Source organism: Alexandromys fortis, unplaced genomic scaffold (assembly GCF_014885135.2).
Source record: "Alexandromys fortis isolate MF-2015 unplaced genomic scaffold, M_Fortis_MF-2015_v1.1 scaffold_127, whole genome shotgun sequence".
Taxonomy (NCBI): Eukaryota; Metazoa; Chordata; class Mammalia; order Rodentia; family Cricetidae; genus Alexandromys; species Alexandromys fortis.
Window position 1 is genome coordinate 1,976,797 of NW_026068006.1, and position 24,170 is coordinate 2,000,966.

At 38.4% G+C, this 24,170-nt stretch overlaps 2 protein-coding genes across 3 annotated transcripts in view; one reads left to right on the forward strand and one right to left on the reverse strand.

Annotated features, from left to right (window-relative positions):
• Abce1 (ATP binding cassette subfamily E member 1) overlaps nt 1-21,099 on the reverse strand; it is a 26,702-nt gene extending 5,603 nt beyond the window's left edge. The window contains exons 1-13 of the mRNA XM_050161517.1: nt 20,943-21,099; nt 17,537-17,666; nt 16,435-16,520; nt 12,420-12,517; nt 11,109-11,226; nt 10,311-10,448; nt 10,107-10,176; nt 9,783-9,879; nt 8,511-8,600; nt 4,252-4,373; nt 2,035-2,256; nt 1,059-1,118; nt 903-961 (exon numbers count right to left, since the gene is read on the reverse strand). Of these exons, the coding sequence (XP_050017474.1) occupies nt 903-961; nt 1,059-1,118; nt 2,035-2,256; nt 4,252-4,373; nt 8,511-8,600; nt 9,783-9,879; nt 10,107-10,176; nt 10,311-10,448; nt 11,109-11,226; nt 12,420-12,517; nt 16,435-16,520; nt 17,537-17,639 (1,263 nt within the window). The 5' untranslated portion in view covers nt 17,640-17,666; nt 20,943-21,099. The remainder of the gene's footprint in view (nt 1-902; nt 962-1,058; nt 1,119-2,034; nt 2,257-4,251; nt 4,374-8,510; nt 8,601-9,782; nt 9,880-10,106; nt 10,177-10,310; nt 10,449-11,108; nt 11,227-12,419; nt 12,518-16,434; nt 16,521-17,536; nt 17,667-20,942) is intronic.
• A 27-nt stretch (nt 21,100-21,126) lies between these two features.
• Anapc10 (anaphase promoting complex subunit 10) overlaps nt 21,127-24,170 on the forward strand; it is a 59,501-nt gene continuing 56,457 nt past the window's right edge. Inside the window, exons 1-2 of one of the 2 annotated variants that reach the window (XM_050161554.1) lie at nt 21,127-21,254; nt 22,027-22,153. In XM_050161554.1, coding sequence (XP_050017511.1) covers nt 22,039-22,153 — 115 coding nt within the window. In that variant the 5' untranslated portion in view covers nt 21,127-21,254; nt 22,027-22,038. Of the gene's footprint in view, nt 21,255-21,293; nt 21,420-22,026; nt 22,154-24,170 lie in introns of those variants that run through there. The other variant, XM_050161555.1, reaches the window with a different exon arrangement.

A 24,170-nucleotide genomic window follows, 5' to 3' on the forward strand; every position in this document is an offset into this window, starting at 1 on the left:
ACATTTTCACGTTTTATATTTGAAACGATTTACCAGCATTTCATTTCCCTAAGGTCAAATAAACTTAGATTCTAAGAATACTTTATGTTATATATCATTCAGCAGGTGACAGGCATTTGGGTTTTTTCTCCTCTTTGGCTCTGAAAAATATAGCTGCTAGAACACCTATGTGCAGGTTCTGGGTACTGAGTATGTTCACTGCTCAGGTCTACATAATGAGGAGAACTGCTGCTGTTAGTAAGTCTATGCTACAGAAATGAGGTGATTGGTTTTCTCAGTGATTGTAGTTTTACATTACCATCAGCAACACGCAGTGTCCAATCTCTTCACACTGTCACCAAGACTTGTGCCTGTCTTTTGGATTTTTTTTTTAGTTATTCAACTATTGTAAATTAGTATTCACGAAAATAAAAAAATAAAAAAAATTGGTATTCACCATGTTTGATCTGCATTTTTGCAACAACTAAGAAAGCCATGCATCTTTCCATGTGGTTATGGGTCATCTGGATTTCTTCTTTGGAAGAAAATTTGCTTTGGCAAAGGCTCACATTAGGTTTGGAAAAAAAAGATGACAGATTTTAAAGCTACTTCCAGAGCCAGATGTGGTATCTACATCCAATACTCCAACACTTGGGCAGTAGGGGCAGTGGATTGAGAATTTCAGGTATTTGTGTTATATAGCAGATTCTAGGCCAGGCTGTGGCTGTATAGATGCTAATAAGGCTAAGAATATTAATATGATTTTTTTGGTGTGTGGTGGGTACTGAATTCAGTGCCTTAATTCATGTTAAACATATACTCTATTACAGAGCTAATGTCCTAACTCCTTACTAAAGCAAAAGACAAAGGTATACATACATATATACATACATTTTAATAACCAAATTAAAATAACAACTCACAGTTGATTTGGGACTGATTTTCTGTGGCTTATAACTGACGTTCAGAACTGGTACTTCTCCTGCAAAATAATACAAGTACATATCACACAAAACCAGCCCAGACATTTAAAGTTTACGTTGTGGGATAGAGTAAAAAAGTAATATCTCTAACAGTACCTCCTTCGTCAGGTTTAAGCCTTCCAGCAAGCATTCTGATAAATGTGGTTTTACCTGTACCTGGTAAGACAACAACAAAAACAAAACTAACCTTCACATTCTGAAGTAAAGCACACTTTTCTACTTGTCACAATCTGAGACATCTGCCTTGAAGAGATTATGCAAAAGTTCTTAACAAAAAACAATCCCTAGTTGGGCTGTGGTGGTTCATGCGTTTAATCCCTGCACTTGGGAGGCAGAGGCAGGGGAATCTCTGAGTTCACTACACAGAAAACAGAAGAGGAGGAGTAGAAGAAAAAGAATCCTCTCCCACCAGTCAAGTATTAGCCTAAATTTATTGGGAGTAATAAGACCAGTGTATCTTAATACATGCTTAGCCCATACAACTTAAGTGTTCTGAGTGAAGCCCAATACACTGCAAATCTCTTTGTGTAAAATCTTTCTTCTACAGTTTTATAAGCTATTACAAACTATTATCTTTAAATCATAAAACCAACACTAGATATTTAATAGTTAGATTCATCTTACAGTTAGAGTGACAATTTAATATTGAAATATTGGTAATAACTATTCAAGAAAGTAGACAGCTTTCTGAATTTCAAATAAGAAAATTACAAATACAGGCACCCAAGAAAATGTCCCCCTCCCACTCCCAAGGAAATGTTTTAAAGCTGGTATGTGTCTGAATTATCAACTGTATCAACTGGCTATTCCTTTTAGTCCTTTTGCAGAATGAGTGATTGCCTCACTAGTTTATTCACAAAAAAAAAAAATCATCAGAACAGAAACAACAGATTATTTTGTGGAAATAATGAAGAAATATTAATCTATTTGAACAACAGTGAATTAGTAAATACCACAAAAAAGTAAAGCTAAAACAATAAATTTATAGATTCAAACTCAAATCCCAGCCCTAAGTCTGTTCTTGATGAACACAGGCCATTTATAGAACCAACTCTCACCCATCACTACTTACCATTTTCCCCCAGCATCACCATGATTTCAGAATCTGTAAACTCTCCAGCTACGATTGCTAGCTCGAACTCGCCCATCTTTTTCTTCATCCCAGGGTATTTATACATACACATCTTTTTAACTTCTTCTTCGTTTGCTGTCTCAGCTACCTTAAAAACAAGTGATGCATCCCTGAACCTCAAGTTCTCTGTTGGAACATAGCCATCCAAAAAAATGTTTATGCCTGTTGGGAAGGAAATTGCCAACAGATTAATGAAGAAAATATAAATAATATAAATAAAATGAAGCTAAAGTAATGATTAAGACTGTTTTTGGGGAGGAGATGGGTGATATCTATACTTCATATATCCATTTTCTCTTCATGTATCTCGGTCAATATCAATTCTGCACATAATCAAAAGTCAACACTCTGTTTCAACAATATAAGCATGCTGGGCATGGTGACTGGTGCCTATAATCCAACAGTCAGAAGACTGCTAATGTAGCCTTAGCAATGTAAAAGAAGCAATGTAGCCTGGGCAATATTGTGAGGCTATGCCCTAGAAAAATGCAATTTTCACCACCAAAACCAAAATGACTCTTTCTCCCACTGTAAACTTTAAGTTTAAACAATCTGTGAACATACTCATAAATATATAAAACACGATGTCATTTTAAAGTTGTTCTTTTGGGATAAGAAGATGGCTCAGTGGGTAAAGTACCTGATGACTTGAGTTCAAATCTAAGCCATACATGGAAGGAGAACCCGCTCCCGGGAGTCTCCCTCTGCGTTCTACACACACTGCTGTATACATGTACATACATACTCATAAAGGGAAACAAGCAAATGTAAATTTTAAAAAATTAATTTTCCCGCTAAAAAAATGGCAAGTACATAAGGAAGGAATAATTTCAGGTATGAAATTGACACAAAATACTTTTGAGAATAAAATTTAAAAATAAGTAATTTAAGCAAATTATTAATGTATTTTTCTGATTAACTTTACAGTTTCATAAGAAATTAAATGAGCTATTTTCATTAAATATATATACTTTTGGTTTCATTGTACTAAGATAAAAACCATTCTCTAGAGTGTTTTATAGTAGAAGAAAGTAAACTAACATTGTATATAAAACCCTTCTCTACTAAAAATAAAACATTTACAAAGGCAGGCAAATTGAAAATAAAAAGATTATTATTTAAATATATATAAGGAAAGATGTATTTTTTCAGTATTTCTATGTATAAGTGAAGGAAAAATAGCTGAGGCTTTGGGAGGTCTTGAGGAAGGACGCTATCATTCATCTGGACCATTTAAGGGACTCTTATGCTCAGTCTTGAGTACACAGTGGACTGGAAGCCTTAGGAATGAGAGAACCACCTTTTCTAAAAGAGTGTTGTTATTTTTAAGGAATCAAGTGTAAACACAGAAAATTAAACCCAAAAACTTTGATGAGGAAAACTTAGAGTTTCATTTACCAAGTAAGGAAACGACTTTGGCTGGGCATGGTGAGCGCACCTTCAATCCCAGCAATCCAGAGGCAGGCAGAGGCAAGCCTGATCTACACTGAGTTCCAGCACAGCGAGGGCTGTTACAAAGAAACCCTGTCTCAAAAAACACACAAACAAACAAGTCCTTGCTATCCTGTCAACTGGAAAATATGTCCTAATGACTGTCACAGCCACACCCAGACGCTGAGCTGTAGCAGTTGAAAGGCAAGGATAGTCACTGTGTAGATCCAGTGTTTACAAGAAGGACTTTCAAGAATGACTACTGAGTATATTCATATGTCATCCTGATTTTACATTACATGGTAGTACTCAGTAGTTAAAGAGAAACATTAGACACTGTTTCTGAGCAGAGTATGGCACACTCCTGTAATACTAAGCTCAGGCGGACAGGAAGATTGCTGGGTTTGAGGCCAGTCTAGGTCTACAGTGAGTTCCAGTCTTTAAAAATAAATTTGAAGGTGACAAATACTGCATACGTTAAAATATAAAGATTCATAATAATAAAAAATAGTGAGAATGAATTTTTATTATCCCAGGAGAAAATTCTCAAAGAGGAATTCTTTTCTGTAGCTGTGTGCAGCCTTTACAATGCACTTCACTCCCTCAGTGGTTCAGTTTCACATACACATTAGAGCAGTGCAAAGGGCTGAATATCACCTGTTTCACATTTCTAGGCATTAGAGAAGAAGAGGCTACAACATTATGGGAAACAGGTTTTAAAGTTACCTTCTCTTACACTAAAAGGCATAGTGACCACACCATAAGCACTTGGTACACCATATAAACAGCAGATGAAGTCAGAGAGATAGTCCAATACACTTAGATCATGTTCCACCACAATGATGTACCTGAAAAGCAAGACAGACTTTTATTTTCCAATTTAACAAAACAGCATTAGCTAAGATTAATATATTTCTTTTTACTGCAGTTGTAAATTTTAGAAAAACACAATTTAAAAAAGTGTAAAAGAACATAGTAAAGTCATAAAATATTTTCTTATACAAGGCTCATTATCAATGCTCATAACTGAAATGTTTTCTCAGCTAAAAGAAAAACTCATAAGGTTTATAGGTATATACAATAAAATTGTCTTTTTAAAAGGAAACACCCTAATGTAAATGCTGCAAAGTGGCATTATAATCCTAAATTAAAATACAGCCTAGATTCTTTAATTGTTTGACTATTTCAATATTCAACTTCTTATTTAAGATTTAGAATGTCCTGCCTCATAGTATGGGATATTCAAAGAAAGACTAAACAGAATCCCTTGCATAAGAATACTGACCATCTAAGAATCCCAAATTTGGCTGGGGTAATGAATAATATGAAATGGTGACTCCCCTGTGAAAGACTATATGGCAAAATATAATCTAGAGAATGGGTGACGTGAGACCCAGGAAGAACTAAGTTAGTATGCACTACAGTGCTTTAAGAACAAGGGGGATGTGCTAGGGATGCCAGGGCAGATTCCACTAAGGTGCTAGAACATAAGCTAGCAAACATGGAGCCAGGAAGCTTTTGTGCAGCATTTTATTCCTATCCTACCCATTTTTCACAAACCTCAAATACCAATTCAAATATCAGCTTTCCGTACAAATAAAGTTCTTATTTGTATAAACTGAAAATCACTCTCACGAAATGACTAATTCTGTTTCCCTTGATATTGCTGAGATTGGCAACTGCATGAATTCTTCCCTAACTTATGTTAGCAAATTATCATGTCCCGTCCCTGTCTAAATTGTAAATCAGGCTCTCATCATAATTCTTTAACAAAGATTACTAAATCTCAACAAATCTGTTTTCAGGATCCCTGATGTGCCTATCAATTCCACATGAAATGAATATTTTCAGAGTTTTTACAGCTTCTACCTTTTTGTGTTGTTTGTTTTTTGAGACAGGGCTTCACTGTTGTAGCCCTGACTATCCTGCTCTGTAGACCAGGCTGGCCTCAAACTTAAGAGATTCGCCTGCCTCTGCCTCCCAAGTGCTCAGATTAAAGATGTGCTGAACTTTTGTTTGAGAAGTTGGAGCTTTTATCAGTTTTGAAAATCCATCAGCCATGATCCTTTCAATGCCTCTAATTTAAAAGTTAGAATTTTTAATTTTAAATAGATGGATCATTGCTGGCCGTAGTGGCACAGGCCTTTAATCATAGCTTTTAGGAGGCAGAGGCAGACAGATCCTGAGTTTAAGGCCAGCTTGGTCTACAAAGCGAGTTCCAGGACAGCCAGAGCTACACAGAGAAACTCTGTCTTCAAAAACCAAACCAACAAGGTCCACTTATCATTATCACTGAGTATATGTGCGTACACATGCAATGGAGGGTTTGCTGAGATGAGAGATAACTTTATGGAGTTGATTCCCTCCTTCTAATTTTATATGGGTTCTAGGGATTGGTTTGCCAGGCTTATGCAGCAAGTGACTTCACCTGCTCAGCCATCATGCTCAGACTTAACCAAATAGTGTTCTTACTATAATCAACGTTTCAAATCTCCCCTTATATTTCGATGCCATTTTCTCAGTTACACTGACAAACTGTGAGGTTGATTTTTAATGTTCCCTATACCATTTTGCTGTCCCAAACTCATCTAATTACTTCAGGGAGTTTTTAATGTTACAATACGTGTGTGTATGTGTATGTTTGTACAAATATTTTGTGTAGGTGCATGTATGTCACTATATACACAGATGTGCACACTCATGGATGCTAGAGGCCAACATTCATATCTTCTTTAATTGCTTCTTTATCTCATTTTTTTTTTTTTTTTTGTGACAGAATCTTTCACTGAACTTGAAGTTCATTGATTGGCTATACTTTGCTGACTAGCAAAAAAATCCAGGGATCTTTTTGCGTTTGCCTCCCCAGCACTGGGTTATAGGTACATGGCTCTGTGCTTGGCCTGTTCTCAGATTCTTGGACTGAACTTAAAACCTCATGTTTGCATGAGAATCACATTACAAACTGAGTCATCTTCCCAATCCTTTGTCCTTTTAACCTTTAGATTTGTTTGGACTTTTGACCATTTCTTCATTAAATTCCTAGGGTTTTTAAGACTTTAAACTTTTTGCATTATTTCTGAGGCTCTTACAACATATTAAGATCAAATGCTAACACTGCTATCTTGTTATGTATATTAACTAAGTTTAGAGATGGCTGCCTTTTATATTTTATTTATATTTTATTCTGAGAGATTAGCTCATGTTCATCTTTACCAGTAAAAGTTTATACAGCCGAGATCTGTAGGAGGTCCTTCTGTTTTTATGTTGCTTTCATTGGTTGAATAAAGAAACTGCCTTGGCCTTTTGATAGGGCAGCCCTTAGACAGGCGGAGTAGACAGAACAGAATTCTGGGAAGAAGGGCAGTGTGGCAGACACCATGAATCTCTGGCCTGAGACGGACGGAGGTTAGAATCTTGCCGGTAAGCCAGTCACGTAGTGATACACAGATTTAATAGAAATGGGTTAACCAAGATGCGAGAGTTAGTCAATAAGAGGCTAGAGCTAATGGGCCATGCAGTAATTTAATTAATACAATTTCTGTGTGGTTATTTCGGGGGTTAAGCTAGCCGCTCCTCCTACTACAGGGATCATGCCTTTATTCCCAGCACTCAGGAGGCAGAGGCAGGAAGATCTCAGTGAGTTCGAAGCCAGCCTGATCTACCAAGAGAGTTCCAGAACAGCCAGGACTGTCACACAGAGAAACCCTGGCTCAAAAAACAACAACAACTGTATAGTCTCAGGCATACTTTTCCAAATGCATTGTTGTCTGTTTCTACACACCGTAGGGCTAGACGTCCTAAGACTCCTTATACTACTTTCTGACTCTACAGGCCTCATCAATTCCACTGGTTCAGTACATTTCCAATCTACAGGTATATGACCTGTTTGCACAAAAACAGAATTAAAGGGAAATCATCACTCCAATTCTAATGTACTTTCTTGGCATTTCTAATTCGGGACTATTAACGTGTTTCCAATTTGCCTTTTTGCCAAGAAAGCAACATGATAATACAACACAAGAAGCAAGCTTCCATTTGCAGAGGTTGTTACAGCCCATGACTAACATTATGGACACAAACAATGTCTGAGAATCCATGTATCTCTTCTTTTCCTAGTTTCACTTTGTTTTCTGATCCCTTGAGACTTCCTTTATCTTGAAACAATGTTTATCAAACCAGTAACTCAAGAGAGGCATTATGGTATAAAAACACTGTATGGAAATCCTCCCTACAGATTACCATCCTTATCAAATAAATCTGCACCACTGACTAACAACCTTTTTAGATCACATGCTCTCTCAAATGCAAAATCACCTAAAGACCTAATAAAATTACTAGAAGCATCAAGGGCAATGATGAATTAAGAAACTCTGGAAATTGAAAAGCATCATACTCAACACATGACATTGTCAATGGACCACAGAAGTTGCTAAGAACTCTTTTTCTGTTCAGTGAGACTGTAAACACAGAACATAATTCTGGTGACCATGTTTAAGTATGTGTGCTTGTATAAGACTGAGATTTGCCAGGTGGTGGTGGGGCACGCTTTTAATCGCAGCACTCGGGAGGCAGAGGCAGGCGGATCTCTGTGAGTTCGAGGCCAGCATGATCTACAAGAACTAGTTCCAGGACAGGCTCCAAAACTACAGAGAAACCCTGTCTCAAAAAACAAAAACAAACAAACAAACAAAAAGACTGAGATTTGCATTTGATGATCTGGCAACAACTAAGATGTTCCACCCCACCCACACCCCCCCCCCCCCCACAAAAATAAAATACACATAACACACATATATACTCTACATAGAAGCTGAGGCACCAATAAATGAATTTTGCACTAAGAACCTTTGTTCTAGGATAGAGGAAGGCAAATTCTGGTGGTGGCTACAAATGATCAAAATGAAAAACATGAATATGTTTAATCTTTAAGCATCTGTAAATTCCCTCAACAAAAGAACACAGAAATGAACTTGATCTATACTTACCTATCTGGGTTTATTAGAGATCTAATAGTAATAGCAGCTTTTAAACGCTGCTTGACATCAAGGTAACTGGAAGGTTCATCAAACATAAATCTAAGGGAAAAAAAAATAAAAGAAACAAGCATGCTCAGTTTGAACAACCTAAATTCCACCATATATATTCTTTTTTCCCCTTTTCTAGACAGGGTTTCTCTGTGTAGCTTTAGAGCCTGTCCTGGAACTAGCTCTCATAGACCAGGCTGGCCTTGAGCTCAGAGAGATCCACCAGCTTCTGCCTCCCAAGTGCTGGGATTAAAGGCGTGTGCCACCACTGTCCAGCCCCATATATATTCTTTTTATGTAGCACAATAAGGGCTCTGATTTAACAAAATTAAAAATTTCACATACCACTGAAAGGAGGCTAACAGTAAGGGTTAAACTCTGTATTTTGTTCAGAAGGAAGAAAATATTTACAAAAGGAAGAAATGTATAGCTACAAATTTGAGAGCTTTGAAGATTGCACTGACTTATTGGTACCCTCTCATGAAAAATACTCTCATGACAAATACTCTTGACACAGTGGGACGTAGTCTGAAGAACACTTCCTTTTGTTCTTAAATCGTATTTGTGTGTTTGGGGATGTCACTGTCTGTATGAGGAGGTCAAAGAATAACTTGCCTGAACTGGTTCTCTTTCTACCTTGTGGCTCTGGAGAATTTAACTCAGGTCTGGTAGGGCTTGGTGGCAAGCACCTATTTCAGCTAGGCCATTTTGCTGTCCCCAAAGAGCCATTTTCTTAATTGCCTCAAGTCAAAAGGCTTTAAAGCAGATCGCTTCGCATGCACAGAATTCCACAGAATAATAAGCTTGATTATCCACCAGAGCAGAAATGTGGGAAAATATGGAAGCGATAAGTGTCTGAGAGGGAGATATTAGAGCAGCAAAGAGAACTGCCGTTCATATTCCATCTCTCCCTCACACGGCTGTTCTGACTGCAACTCATCTCCAGACCTCATCTTTTACTTGAGATATTTAGAAAGCTTATGGACCTGGATGGAGTGCTTAAGTTTTAAAAATGTGCTGTAGGGTAAAAATAAGTACTCATAAAAACAAATGATTTCCCTGCCTTGGGACTTGAAACAGGGAAAATGGGTGATGGATATACAACTGCTTTAACGTATTACCTCAAAATCAGAGCTTTAAGTATCATTCCTTTTAAGATCACCACTGAATTAGCAGTATTACAAATACAAACTCACAAAGATTAAGATACACAAGAAGTGTAAAGTAACCTACATATCAGCTTTTTGTATGCAAACGACAGCACAAGCAAATCTCTGCAACTCTCCTCCTGAAAGATCTTCAACATTTCGTTCTTTAAGGTGAGTTAAATCTACAAAGAATAATCAGAAGCATTGTGTTCAATGTTATAAATTTTGTTTCACCTCTTCTGGGCAAAATGCACACTGCATGTCAATACTCTGAGTTTGAATGATAGTCCAATTTACAACTGTATAGTAACAAGATAATTATAAAAGCTTTCCTCACGAATCCAGCAATCCACATCCAGGCGATTATGAACCAATGCAATCTATGAAGAGCATGCACTCAAATACTTACCAAGTTGCTGACATACAATTGCCTGTGTCTTTGTTTCATCTTTTCGGTCCAAAATAGATCCCACTGTCCCCTATCGTAACAAAAAATTATCACTATTTTCATTTAGCATTAAAAAGACACAAAGCAAAACAAATCTATTTTGATATAACTTTTATTCTTCTAACAATAATCTACAATATAGCATCTCTCTATAAGTCAACTGACCTTTGCAGCCTTGGGAATTTGGTCTACATATTGAGGTTTGATAATGGCTTTTAGGTCATCTTCTAGAATCTTGGTGAAGTAATTTTGTAATTCAGACCCACGGAAATAAGTCAAAATCTCTTGCCAATCAGGTGGATCCTAAAAATACATATAATAATTATCAGAATTTAAGATAAAAATACGAGATGAATGCTAAATAAAATTAAACATATATCAAATAAAGACATCTAAATTAAAATTGGAAATAGACCTAATTTCAAATCAAGGCATACAAATTCAAAGGTTTAAGTGAACTATAAATTTTTAGTTAAGCAACACTAACAGATCTTAACTTAGAAAGGACCATCTGTAATGAGACCTGGTGCCTTCCTTGCCAGCAGTACATTGAATGCTTAATAAATAAATCTTTAAAAAAAAAAAAAGGATAGACTGAGACCTGCCACATATACACACAAAACAGATAACAAAATCCCCAAACAAACGATAATAAAAAGAAAAAATAAAATCCATACATGGTAGTGTGTACTGGGATTGAGAGGCTTGAGTCAAGAGGACTTTTGAGTTCAAGGTCCTCTGAGGCTACATAGTAAGAATATGTCTTAAAACACGAAACTAAACCAAATCAAACTTGGACCAAACAACATCTTTGAACTAATCCCACAAATTAACTTAAAAATAAGAACATCCAAAACAAATGAACAAACAGATAGACAAAACAAAAAAACCTATATCCATCTCTCCCCTCAAAACCCACATAAAAGACCCAGATATTCATTTTCATAGTCTGTTAATACATACATCATATTTTCCAAGGTTTGGCTTTTGCTTTCCTGCTAAAATTTTTAATGCAGTTGACTTTCCAATACCATTAGTTCCAACTAATCCCAAAACTTCACCTGGACGAGGGATAGGCAATCTATTACAATATTGGGGGGGGGGGGTGAGAGAAGAAACTCGTTATTCTATTGAAGAAGGAACATAACAGTAGACTAGTGTACTTTGAAGCACTTGCATGTTACATATATCCATTAATAAACTAAAAAATATTTGCTAAGCATTACTGGGGGGAGCAGCCAAGAGAAAGTAATTGTTAGAAATGTATCCATAATTCCATAATCAATACTCCAATTTTCAAAAATCTCGTTAGCTAAAATAACATTTTTCTTTACAGTTAAAGCTCAGTATTTTTGTTGTTTGTTTGGATTTTTCGAGACAGGGTTTCTCGTGTTGCTCTGTAGACCAGGCTGGCCTACTCTCTGATTCCTGAGTGTGCAATGCCACTGCTCAACAAGGCTCAGCTTTAACACCCAAAATGCTTTGGTGAAAATTTCACAGCAGGTAAACCCCATACTGTCACTTTTTCCTTTCTAGCCTACAGCTTACTTATATGGAGGAAGTGAAACACCGAACTGTAATATCATTCTCTCTGTTGTTGCTGTCTTCTTAGTTGGTAGGGTGAAAAGACCCTTTTATTCGTAAAGTCTACTTTCAGAGTCAATACAATGCATATTAATACATTAATATTCAGCAGATAAATATAGGAATTAAGGACCTAGTAATTTAATATGAGGCTCAAGTAGTATAGCCTCCCCTGTGAAAACATAAGATTTCTTTAAGTTTATTTGGGATAAGGGTATTATGAACATGGTCATTGTTAATTGTGATCATAGAATAATTTGAGATGTTTTTACCTTCCAGATATCCCAGTTTCTATAACCATTTATGACATAATTGAACTGGGCTAAAGCTTTTATAGTTGCTTTATCCTTCAGGAATTAGTTCTATTTATTAGTTAGAATGAACATTTTTTTTTTTTTGTTTTTTGAGACAGGATCTCACTAAGGTAGCCTTGGCTGGCCTAGAGCTAACTATACAGACAAGGCTAGCCTCCAACATACAGATCTTCGTGCCTCTGCCTCTTCTTCCTGAGTGCTGGGATGAAAGACACGCCACCATGCCTGGTAACTGCTGACAAATAAATATAACCTTGTGTTTTATAATATTCTAGTAATCTTTGTTGGATGTTCAAAATCATCTTCTCCCATTTCTCTGAAACTCTGACCCTGACTGATAAAGAGGAATATACCTGTGAAGTAAAGAGGAATATACCTGTGAAGCTTGAAGGCGTTGGCACAATATCGATGTGTTGTTTCTTTTTCCAAGTTGCTCGGCAAATTGACAATTGATAAGGCGCCAAAGGGGCATTTCTGTTATTTAAAGAATCATATATTAATTTATAAAATATGTGACTCAAGTGAGTATTTTTATTGAAATCTTCCAAGATGAATTTTATAAGTGAAAAACAATTATCTTATTTACTTAAAAATAAAAACCAATTTCTTTGAAGATTAAAGCTGTATTGACATTTAATATTCTTCATCACTGATAGAATATCAGACACTACTGTTCAATGCCTTTCATAATCTGTCTATAACAGGATCATTCCTGTCCTTGTTTGTGTCTTTCCTACACTAGGTAAAGTCTCTTAAGATGTCTGGATTGTATCACTTGGGGAAGAGGACTACTTCTATCTTGCTAATAGATAGCCTAGATATTATATCAAAGCTTAATGCTTTTCTGCTAACTTACTCAATATAGTATTTGACTATCAGACAAATGTCCATGGAACAAGAATGGCAAGTATAAGAAAGTCACTAAGGGCAGTGGTAGTGTGTGGGCTGGGGAGATGGCTCAGGTGGTTCTAACACTGAGTTTAGACATACCCTCAGCACTCATTAAAAAGCCAGGTGTGTTCCTAAAATCTCGGTGTGTTCCTAAAATCTCGGTGCTAGAGGTAGGAACAGGAAGATCCCTGTGGCTTGCTGGGCAGTCAGTCTAGCCAGATTAGTGAGGTCCAGGTTTAGTCAGAGACCCTCCCTTAAAAAAAATGCAAGGTGGGATGCAATTGAGAAAGACAACTGACTTTTGACCTCTGGTTTCCACGCGCACACCTATCCACCCAAACACATGCACGCTAAAGGAAAAAAAAAGCAGTCATAATGTGGTTAAATGTATCTCTAAAGTACAGACAATGATAGAGACATAACCAGAAATGATAAGGTCAGCTTAGAGCTCTGCTCAGCAGATATGTTCAGTAAGTTTAGGGAACTGACTCAGAGAGTATTCAGTGAATTTTCATTTCAAACTGTGAAAACATAACAAATTAAAGAAAAAAAATTATTTTATTTTCTAATAATCTCTGTCCTTTAACCATACTGCCAAAATTTTATAACCATGTTGTCTGGTCTTTTCATCAATGTGTACAAAGTGCACAGAAGCAGGTCGCAGGTGACATGGGAAAGAAACTCCCACTGCTCATCAACAGTGGACTACTCAGTGTGCAGGTGAGCACGGTACCTTCTCCTCCATTACTAAGAGTTTATTTAATTTTTTTTTTAGGCATTCAGATATCTATTTAAAATTGTGGACTATTATTTTCTTGCAGCATCAAAAAGAAAAAAAAACGGAACAGATAGATGACACTGTGATGTCCACACAAGATCCCCAATGTTACCATATGGCATGCACACATGGTTTTCCGGGAGTACTATCTCCTGTTTTATTTTCAAAATAAGGAAAACACTTTCAGAATCCATGAAACTTTTCTTGATATTTAAACAAGGTTTCAAAAACTGACATAAAACATACCGATAGCTTACATGAACAATTTATAGGAAAGTATCCATACTCTGGTGAAGTTTCTGTCTATATCACCTATAAACAAAAATATCTAAGAACTTTATATACCAGTTGTTAAATTCTTATAAGCTAAAGTTGGAAATCTATCACTCCTAAGTCAAAAGTCAATTATCCAATGTACCAAAGTATAACAGAAGCTTATATAACATATAGTAAAGCATTTTTAGATTAAACTTAAGATTTTTTTTTGCGATATTTCTACTTGAGAATGGTAAATTTAAAATTAAATAATATCTGTGAGTTGAAGGCTAGCCTGGTCTACAGAGCAGTTCCAGGCCATCTGGGACTAATTAGTGAGCTCAGTCTCAAAGAAAAAAAAATAAACAGACTTGAGAATATATGATGCCAGCTATACTTTATTTCCAGAATATTAACAAAGACTTGCTACAAATTTTTCGTGTAATAAAAAGCTGATACAGAGAAATAATCTAGTTAGAAATACCTTTACCAAGCTGTATATGACAATTGTTTGCTTTAAAGATGTGATTACTGAGTGTGTATGGTGTGTATGCTATGGTGCACATGAGGAGTTGAGAGGACAAATTTGTGGAGTTGTTGCTCTCTACAGTTAAGTGGGTTGCTCATTCTGAAATCACATTATCAGACTTGCTCAAAAAGCGCCTTTTTCTTCCAGGACATCTCACTGACTAACTTTGGCCTTTCTGCTCCTTGCAGGTGCAGAGACAGATGCACCTTCTTAGGCAGTATCAGCCTCATTCCTGAAACGCGATGGTAAAGGCTGGAGTGAACAGATTTAGCCACACTGAGTGCCTGGACTGCATGCCGCCTTCCACTGGGGAAAAGTGGATACTGTTGCTATAAATGATCCCTTCACTGGAGCTCTAGTACCTGGTATCCATGTTCCAGTGAGATTACAACCGTGGTATTTCCAAAGTACAGTCAAGGCTGGGACTGGGAAACTTGTCATTTAAAGGAAGGCTACTTCTATCTTTCGGGAGTGTGCTCTACCAACACCAAATAGAGTGATGCTGGTGCTGAGGGTCCAATGGTATCTTCACTATTACGGAGGACAAGGCTAACTTGAAGAATAGAACTAAAAAGGTCATTTATCATCTCTGCCACTTCTGCTAACGGCCCCCATGTTTGTGATAGGCATTAACCATGGTAAGAATAAAAAACATACTCAAGGTTGTCAGTAATGTCTCCATCACCACCAACTGCTTAGTGCTATTGGCCAAGGTCAATCATGACAACTTTGATATCATTGAGGGACTCAGGACCACAGTCCACGCTATCACTGCCACCAAGACTATAGACGGACCCTCTGAGAAACTGTGATGACAGCCATAGGGCTGCCCAGAACATCATCTCTACACCTACTAGCTCCACTGAGACTGTGGGCGGTCATTCCAGAGTTGAATACGATGCTCAATGGTATGGTCTTCCACATTCCTACTCACAGTGTGTCCATGGTACATCTGACCTGGAGAAAGCTGACAAACAGGAGGACATCAAGAAGGTAGTGAGACAAACACTGGAGAGAGGCCTAAAGGGCCATCCATCCTGGGGACCAGGTTGTCTCCTGGGATCTTAATAGCAATACTTTCTCTTTCATCTTTGATGGTGGGGTTAACACTGGTCTCAGCAACCACTTTGTAAAGCTCACTTCCAGGAATAACTGTATTTGGCTAGAGCAACAGCATGATGGACCTCATAGTTCACATAACCACCAAAGAGAAAGGAATCCTGAACTACCCACCCCAGTGAGAGGAAGAGAGGAATTGCTGTGGAGCCCCTGCCTCAACATAGCATGCACTGCACAGAGCATGTTCCTCACAGTTTTCATCTCAGATGCCCCAGAGAGAGAGGGACTTAAAGAAGCCTACTGTCTTACATACCATCATTAAAGATCACTGGAACTCTCACATAAATTAAGTAATTAAGTTTGATTTGGGGGCCAGCAAGATGGCTTAGGTAAAGATGCTTGTCACTAAGTCTGGTAATCTCAGTTTGACCCCTGGAACCTATACGGTAGAAGAACTGACATCTGCAGTGTCCTCCAACCTCCACATGTACACGGTGGTACGTTAGAACACACATACACACAGACGTAAAATAAATTTAAAATAGCAATAAAAGCATGGTTCCATTAATTTAAAAAGCAATAATATTGTCATAAGGATATTATGTTCTTAAACTTTTTCATTTATCCACCTATACTTTTTTTTTGTTTGTTTGTTTTTTCAAGACAGGGTTTCTCTATGTAGCATTGGATCCTGTCCTAGAACTCGCTCTGTAGACTAAACTGGCTTCAAACTCAAGAGATCTGCCTGCCTCTGTCTCCCAAATGGGATTTAAACGTGTGTGTCACCACTGCCCGGCCTAATTTTGCTTTTTAAAAAAATAAAGTATTTAGAATTTTAAGAGTTTATTTTGACTTGATAAATAAAATATTATCACTTACCTTAATACAAATACCACAACCAATACAGAGAGTCTCAGAAATCCATGCTATTTTGCTCTGGGGTGTAACCTCTATGCATAATTTTCCTGGCAAAGAAAAATAATTTCCTTCGTCAGAACACTTTTAAGATTGTTATTCAGAAAATGCTGCTTCTGGAAATGCCACACAAAAGTTTCAATGACAAAGATAATTTCTTACATTAGTGTTTGATGAAACACATCCTAAATTAAACAGTTGTGTTTATTAATTATGTATTCTTGTTAGAAAATAAGCAAATGGCCAATATATTGTTTATCTAATACTAGTAAAAATGGTAAACCTTGAAATATTATTGTGTTTACGCTGACTGGCTAAATTTGTTTTTGACTGCAACCCCACAGTCCTGCATATAATAAATGACTCTTTAACTCATAAAAAATAAGTATTGGAAATGGAAAGGCATACTATAGATAGGAATAAAGCATTTCAGCTAGGTAAATAAAACTCCAAAAAGCTATGCAGTTTTCTAGTACACAGGTAAAATTAAGCACAACATTCCAGACCTCAAAAACTGAATTTCTGAAAAGCACAGGAGACATTAACAGATACCATCTAGAGACACCACTACAAGGCAGTAGCCATGCAGCCAAGGCCGAAAGGCACCAACAATTTGTTAGCTCCAAATTGCTAGGTTTACTTAGTCTCAAAAATCTAGCAATACCCCAAGAAATGACTGCCATTAACCTTAAATCTATTTATTTATTGGTTTCAAGATGAAAACAACATCTAATGTAAAGATTCTGGTAATCCTTTCCCTGTGACTCAATTACAGGATCTCATAGAATAACAAGGATTGCAGTTAACTTTTGGTTTGACCGTATATTTAGGGAATGTCTTAATAATGATATTCTATAAGTTCTTTTAAAAGACCGCTTAGTCACAAACTTAGAAAAAATAAAAAGCTTAGAATAATTTTAAATTTCTCACCTTTGTAGTTCAGAGAAACTATCTGTGATTAGCACAGTATTTGCTATCACACTATCTGCTTTCTCTATGAAGATATCAGACTATCTGCTTTCCCAAAGACACTTCCTACCCTTAGATGGCCAAGAGAACTGCTTACCCATTCGAACCACAGGGCAACTCTTTTTGCACTCCTGTCGACATTTCTTAGGTTTACATTTGTCATGGTTGACAATAGCAATTCTTGTTAATTTGTCTGCCATAATTGTAACAAAGAATATCTGGCTTGCCTATTAAAGAAAAATGAACAAAGTTACAGCAAATTCATTGTAATCACCCAAAGAGAAATAATTAATGGCCATAAAACGACACAATCATTTGGCGCTCAGAAATTTGAAAAGTAGTCAGGTAATGGTGGCGCACGCCTTTAATCCCAGCACTCAGGAGGCAGAGGCAGGCAGATCTCTCTGAGTTCGAGGCCAGCCTGCTCTACAAGAGCTAGCTCCAGGATAGGCACCAAAGCTACAGAGAAACCTTGTCTCGAAAAAAACAAACAAACAGAAAATTGAAAAGTGTAAAAATGATTAGAAACGGCAAAATAATCTATTCAGGTGGAAAAACAAAACTTTACACACTGGATTTAGATTAGAAAACAGGTGTCATGTAAAATATCACAAAACCCAACCCAAACCAAAAATCATCTAGAAATATACTTAATACACATGCACAGGAAAATACTCAGAAAACACTAAATTCCAAAAGATTTAGCCAAATAAAATATGTTATCTCAGTTTTATACAATCCAATCTCTTGGGTAAAAGAAAATATCAAATCAATGAAAGCTAAAGCTCTTTTGGGAAGAATAACCAGGAATATTAAACTTCAAGCTTAGACTTGACAGACTGAAAAATTACCCACGGCTTCAATACTTAACACCACTGCACAAACATTAACTTATAAAATGAACTATATATGAACACGAACACACACACACACAATCTCAAGATGTTTCTTCTTTGTTCCTATAAACCAATCATCAATTCATTTTCTTTTCCAATTGACTACACTGACTACTGATGGCGAGGGACAAATAGAGCTGTGGCCATCATCCACTGTCCAGGTTTTGTCTATTAGTAGTAATTCACTACACATATGTACCATGCTTTCAAGACTTTCCTAAAGTCTTGATATATAATATCTACACAGAATTTAGGTCAAGGCAAATTTAACAATCTTTTGATATTGGGTTTGGTGCACTGATATTAATTAATTCCCTCTGGAGACTAAAGAGAATAAATCCTAATTGCCTTCAGATTCTAGTTTACTTCAATACATAATGAAGAATCCAAATGCCAAGACTATCCATTTGCAAAGGTATTTTGCTGGCCTTTCTGGGAACCTCCATCAACAGAGCCACTAAAATGGTTAGACTTGGAGGGACATAAGCAGTCTTGCTACTCAGTGCTGCTCTACATTATTCCCTCTTCTTCCCGAAAAACAGGCTTTCCTCTCTGACCTAAATATTTTCATCATTTACAGACCATCAGATCACTTCCTTTCTAACTGGTAAATGCCCTACTTTCTTTTGGTAGAGTTGAGCTAAGCTATGTTAATAAAAACATAAGACCTTAACAGAGCTATGCTGACAGACAAGGTCACTTCTTTAAAGTGATCCAGGTCTCCTAAGTTAGAAGAAGAAATTGAAACGATTTTACTTTACCTTAGAGTTAACTTAAAACCCCAAGTCAAACCATGTGATTTTTCTAAGACATTGACTATTTTTGCAAAGCTGCTACTAAACTGGGCATCATGCATTCTGATACAAATAAAAAAAATGCTTTTTAAACAAATTACCTGGCAAATGAATTCCTTTTCAGAGATTAAACAACCCTTTCACTATAAAATTGTTTATGTTGGTCTTTATTTTTGTTAAAATTATTAAGTCTATAATATACAATATTTATGTGGAACAGAAACACACTAGAGGTGGCTAAAAGTTGATTTACATAATAAATTATTTTACATTTAAGAAAAATAAATGTAGATTCTTTGTATAACGGTTACTTACATAGGTAAACACTATTTGTTCAACTTCAGTAGTATTTCCAAGAATTAGGGAAAAGGAGTTCCCTTCTTTCCCATAAGAACTTGACACAGAAAAGCTCGAAGAGGAAGACTATAGCAACGAACTTCTGGGACCACATAAAGATCTGAAGACTTAGAGCAATGGCTCGGCGCCATCCTTCCAGGACAGTGAGAACATGGATGTGGGCATACACATGGGAAACACTTACAGTCTGAGGTCACATGAAATATTAGGACCTATGCTTCCTGTAAATTAGCCCTGTAAAGCATACTAAGTTGGGAAAGGCACATAGCTTTGATTTTTAATGGACTGCCTTTCAGCAACTGGTAAATGTTCTTGTGAAACAAATTTCTGTGTTTGTTGTTTTGTTTGTAGAGGTGAGCTAAGCTACATTAATTAAAAAAAACCTTAAATACATTTTGGTTAACTATATATAAAAAGCTTTTGATTACACTGAATACAGTAACTATCAACTGATGGAGACACAGGACGACTACGTTCAGTACGCAGGCCCAGTGATTACAACGCAGACTTTACTATCCTAACTCCCTAGTTAGTAGTCTCTGGAAAGAAGAGTGTAAAATAATAAAATCTGTTTTGACAGTTAGTTATTTCTTAGTTACCAATTTTACCATTGAAAAAAGAAAAAATACTTAATGTAGCTCATGGGTGCAGGATTTCAGCTTTGGCCATTATTTATTTGCAACAAATACTAAATGCCTACAATGTACTGCGTCTGAAAAGGGTATCTGAGGTATTTTGAATAAAGACACCATCCCTGATGTCAAGAAGCTTAAGAAGTAATAAACGAAAAGAAGATTAAATCACTAACAGGAAGAGTAAGGAGTGCTACAAAATGCCTTTCCAAAGCATTCAATTCGTAAATTCACTTGGGCCAACTCGAGTCTCAACTGAGAACACGCCGCTCTGGGAGAAAAGTAGAACACTTGCGCATCACTTCTATAAAGCCTGGGAGGAGTAGGAGCCCCGGGCTTCATGGCGGCACGATGCCGTGACTCACTCCAAAATCATTAAAAGGGACAAGAGAAACCACAGCGATGCTGTGACAACACAGCCATCTGCCTGTGACAGGAGGCTGGGGGCGCCTGCGGGGCGCGGTGAGTCCGGAAAGCGCTCGGCTCCGGGGTGGGAGCCGGGGGAAGGGAAGGCGGTGCGGGGTGGACGCCGGTGCAGGGTGGACGCCGGTGCAGGGCGGACGCCGGTGCGGGGTGGACACCGGTGCAGGGCGGACGCCTGCGGCGACGGGCAGCTGTCAGGGATTGGAGGACGGCGGCCTCGAGCCGGGGTGGCTGAGCGGACGCGAGGAGCGCTCCGCGGTCCCAGATGCGCAGCCGGCGCCGGGCGCCACGCGCCACGGTCCCGCCACCGAGGCCTAGCCACGGGCACTCGAGAGCGTCCCCACATGCTCCCACGGCGGCGGTCGGCCACCGACGCCGCCGCCTCCCGCCCGCTCACGTACCTGGAGACGACGGTCCCCTTACAACGGGGCGTGCAGCGGTCAGAGCGGCGCTAGCCTTCAGCTCTCCGACGCACAACGTGTTCTTACCGCCACCGGCCAAGATGGCGGGGTCCAGCCGCCGCCTCGCGCAAGGGACGAGCGCGTAGTGCGCGCGCGCCGGAGCGCGGAGTCAGCGCCGTGGATGGAAGGTGTGGACGCCTCTGACGTCACTGGTCTGCGACTCTTGTCTACTGAGGGAGCCCGGAATCACTGAGCTGCGGTGGGAGTGGCGTGGACCGGTAGGCGCCGCGGAAACGGATTGTGGCGGACCAGGTCTGTCCGAGCGCGGCTTGAGATCCGCCCTGGCTCTTCCCTGTTCTCGGTGGCGTTGAGCTTGCTGTCTGCTCAGGCCTGGTGGGCCTGGGGTGGAGCCTTAGCGGACCTGGTGGAGTAGCGGCGTCAGGCAGCATCCCCAGTCCTGTACTCAGCTCCTGCAGTGTTAGTCTTTAAGTCCAGGACCCATTCCTCTCCTAGCCTTTTGTTTCCCCGCCTGGCTGGTCGTTTCAGTCTGTTCCGATGTCGAGATGGGTCCTGTCCCCTCCTCCTCCGGTGGCAGACCATTCAGGGTTTAACGGAATTTATAATGTCTCTGTGATTACTTAGAGGATTCGTGGATGTGGCGGTTATAGGGATAGCTTGGAATCGGAAGGAACGTGTCAAGGAGATGGTCTATAGTTCTATTGGTTCTGTTTAGGATTTACAATAATGTAGAGTAGCCATAACGGTTACCGGAGCAGTTCAACATACTCTCAACTTCCCAAGAAGTTTTTCTTCCTCATGTTATCATACCTTTGCTAAGATTAACAAAAGGTATAAAAGATGAAGGGAATATGAGTGATTATTGTCATTAAAGTTTATTTTATTTTATTTGACATAGGGTCCCCATGTAGTCCTGGAACTGTGTAGAACAAGTTGGCCTTTAACTCCAATCTTTCTGCTTCTGCCTCTGCCTTAGGCCACAAGGCTCGGCACTGAGCTTTTGTTTTTACATTTGAAGAAAGATGGTCAAGTCTTGGAATAATGAATATTGCTTGTTTCTCCGCAGAATAATTTTAAAATGACCACACCGAACAAGACACCTCCTGGTGCTGATCCTAAGCAGTTGGAAAGGACAGCGACAGTAAGGGAAATTGGGTCCCAAGCTGTTTGGTCACTCTCCTCGTGCAAACCAGGTAAAGCAAAACAAAACTTGGATGCTGTGATAATAATTACTTATAATTTTCTTTTATTATATACATATATATATATATATGTGGCTTTTGGCTTTTTTTTAAAATTTTTGAGACAGGGTTTCTCCGTGTAGTCCTGGCTGTCCTAGAACTGCTCTGTAAACCAGGCTGGCCTTCAACTCAGAGATCTGATTGCCTCTGCCTCCCAGGTGCTGGGAATAAAGGCATTGCCCAACTTACTAATAATTTTCTTATGTATTGGACTACCTTTAATTGTGTGTGTGTGTGTGTGTGTGTGTGTGTGTGTAGATATTTTAATTCTATGAACTGGGTTTTCATTTATTGTGTTGTTTTCATCCAATTGTATTACTAATACTAATGAGATTTTTAATATTTGTTAGATTTAAGTTTCTTATAAGACTGTCTCCTCCTCCTGTGCCATTTCTGCTGTTATTTAGTTGTTTAATTCACATTTTATGCTTGCTGTTCTTTCTGGAAGCATTTAATATTTTTCTCTTTATTCTTGGAGTCGATGTCTTTTGCTAATATGTGTCAGGGTAGGATATGTGTGTATCTCTTCGCATTTATCTAACCTTTAATTTGATAGGCATTTTCTTCTTTTCTGTAATAATTTAAAAAAGATCAGTGTAAAATTTTCAAAGATCTGCCTGTCTCTGTCTTCCAAGTGCTGGTATTAAAGGCCTGAGGCACCACTACCCAGCTGAAGAATTCTATTATGAATATAGTCCTATGGTATGGAAACTTTTGAGTCTGGCTTCTTTACATAGTGTAGTAGGTTTGTGAGTTTTGCTATTGTAGGTGTTGGTAGGATGTTCCTTTTTTTATTGTCAGTTCACTGATTCTGTGGGAAATCAGCTTGACATAACTGCAGTGATCTTCAGTTGTTACTGCTGTTATTGAAAACCTGGTCATTTTTCTTGGCATAGTTTCTGACTTAGTCAGGGTTACTATTGTTATGATGAAATGCTATGACCAAAAATAAAGTGGGGAAGAAAGGGTTTATTTATTTGGCTTACACTTCTACATCATAGTCCATTATCATCATCAACATTATCATTGTTTCTTTTTCAAGATAGGGTTTCTCTGTGTAGCTTTGGAGCCTGTCCTGGATCTAGCTCTTGAAGACCAGGCTGGCCTCGAACTCACTCTGCCTGTCTCTACCTCCTGAGCACTCTAGGATTAAAGGTGTATACCACTGCCCAGTGAGATTTTCTTTTTCTTTTTTAATTTATTTTATATATATGATTGTTTGCCTGCATGTATGTGTATGCACTGTGTGTGCCTGATGCCTCTGGCACACGTTGGATCCCTAGGAACTGGTGTTATAAATGAATATGACACATGGATGCTGGGAACTGAAGCTGTGTCTTCTGCAAGAGCAGCAAATGTTCTTAACTGCTGATCCGCCTCTCTAGCTATAGGACTTGAGTTTTGATCCCTGGCACCTATGTAAAAATCCTGGTGTGTCAGGGATGCCTCTACTTCCAGGGCTTGGAAGGCAGAGATAAGAGGATCCCTGGGACTTGCTGGCCAGATAGTCTTGCTGACTTGATGAGCTCCAGGGTCAGTGAGAGACACTATCTTATAAAATAATGAAGAAAGTAATTGAGCAAGACACCTGTCTTAGTTAGGATTTCTATTGCTGCAGTGAAACACCATGACCAAAAAGCTAGTTGGAGAGGAAAGCATTTATTTGGCTTCTACTTCCACATCACTGTTCATCACTGAAAGAAGTCAGGATAGGAACTCAAACAGGACAGGAACCTGAAGGCAGAAGCTGATGTAGAGGCCAAGGAGGGAAGCTGCTTACTGGCTTGCTTTCCAGGGCTTGCTCAGTTTGCCTTTTTATGGAACCCAGGACCACCAGCCCAGATATAGCACCACCCACCAGAGGCTGGGCCCTCCCTCATTGATGACTAGATGGGAAAATGCCTTACAGCTGGATCACATGGAGTCTTCTTTCTCTCTGATGATTCTAGCTTGTGTCAAGTTGACACAC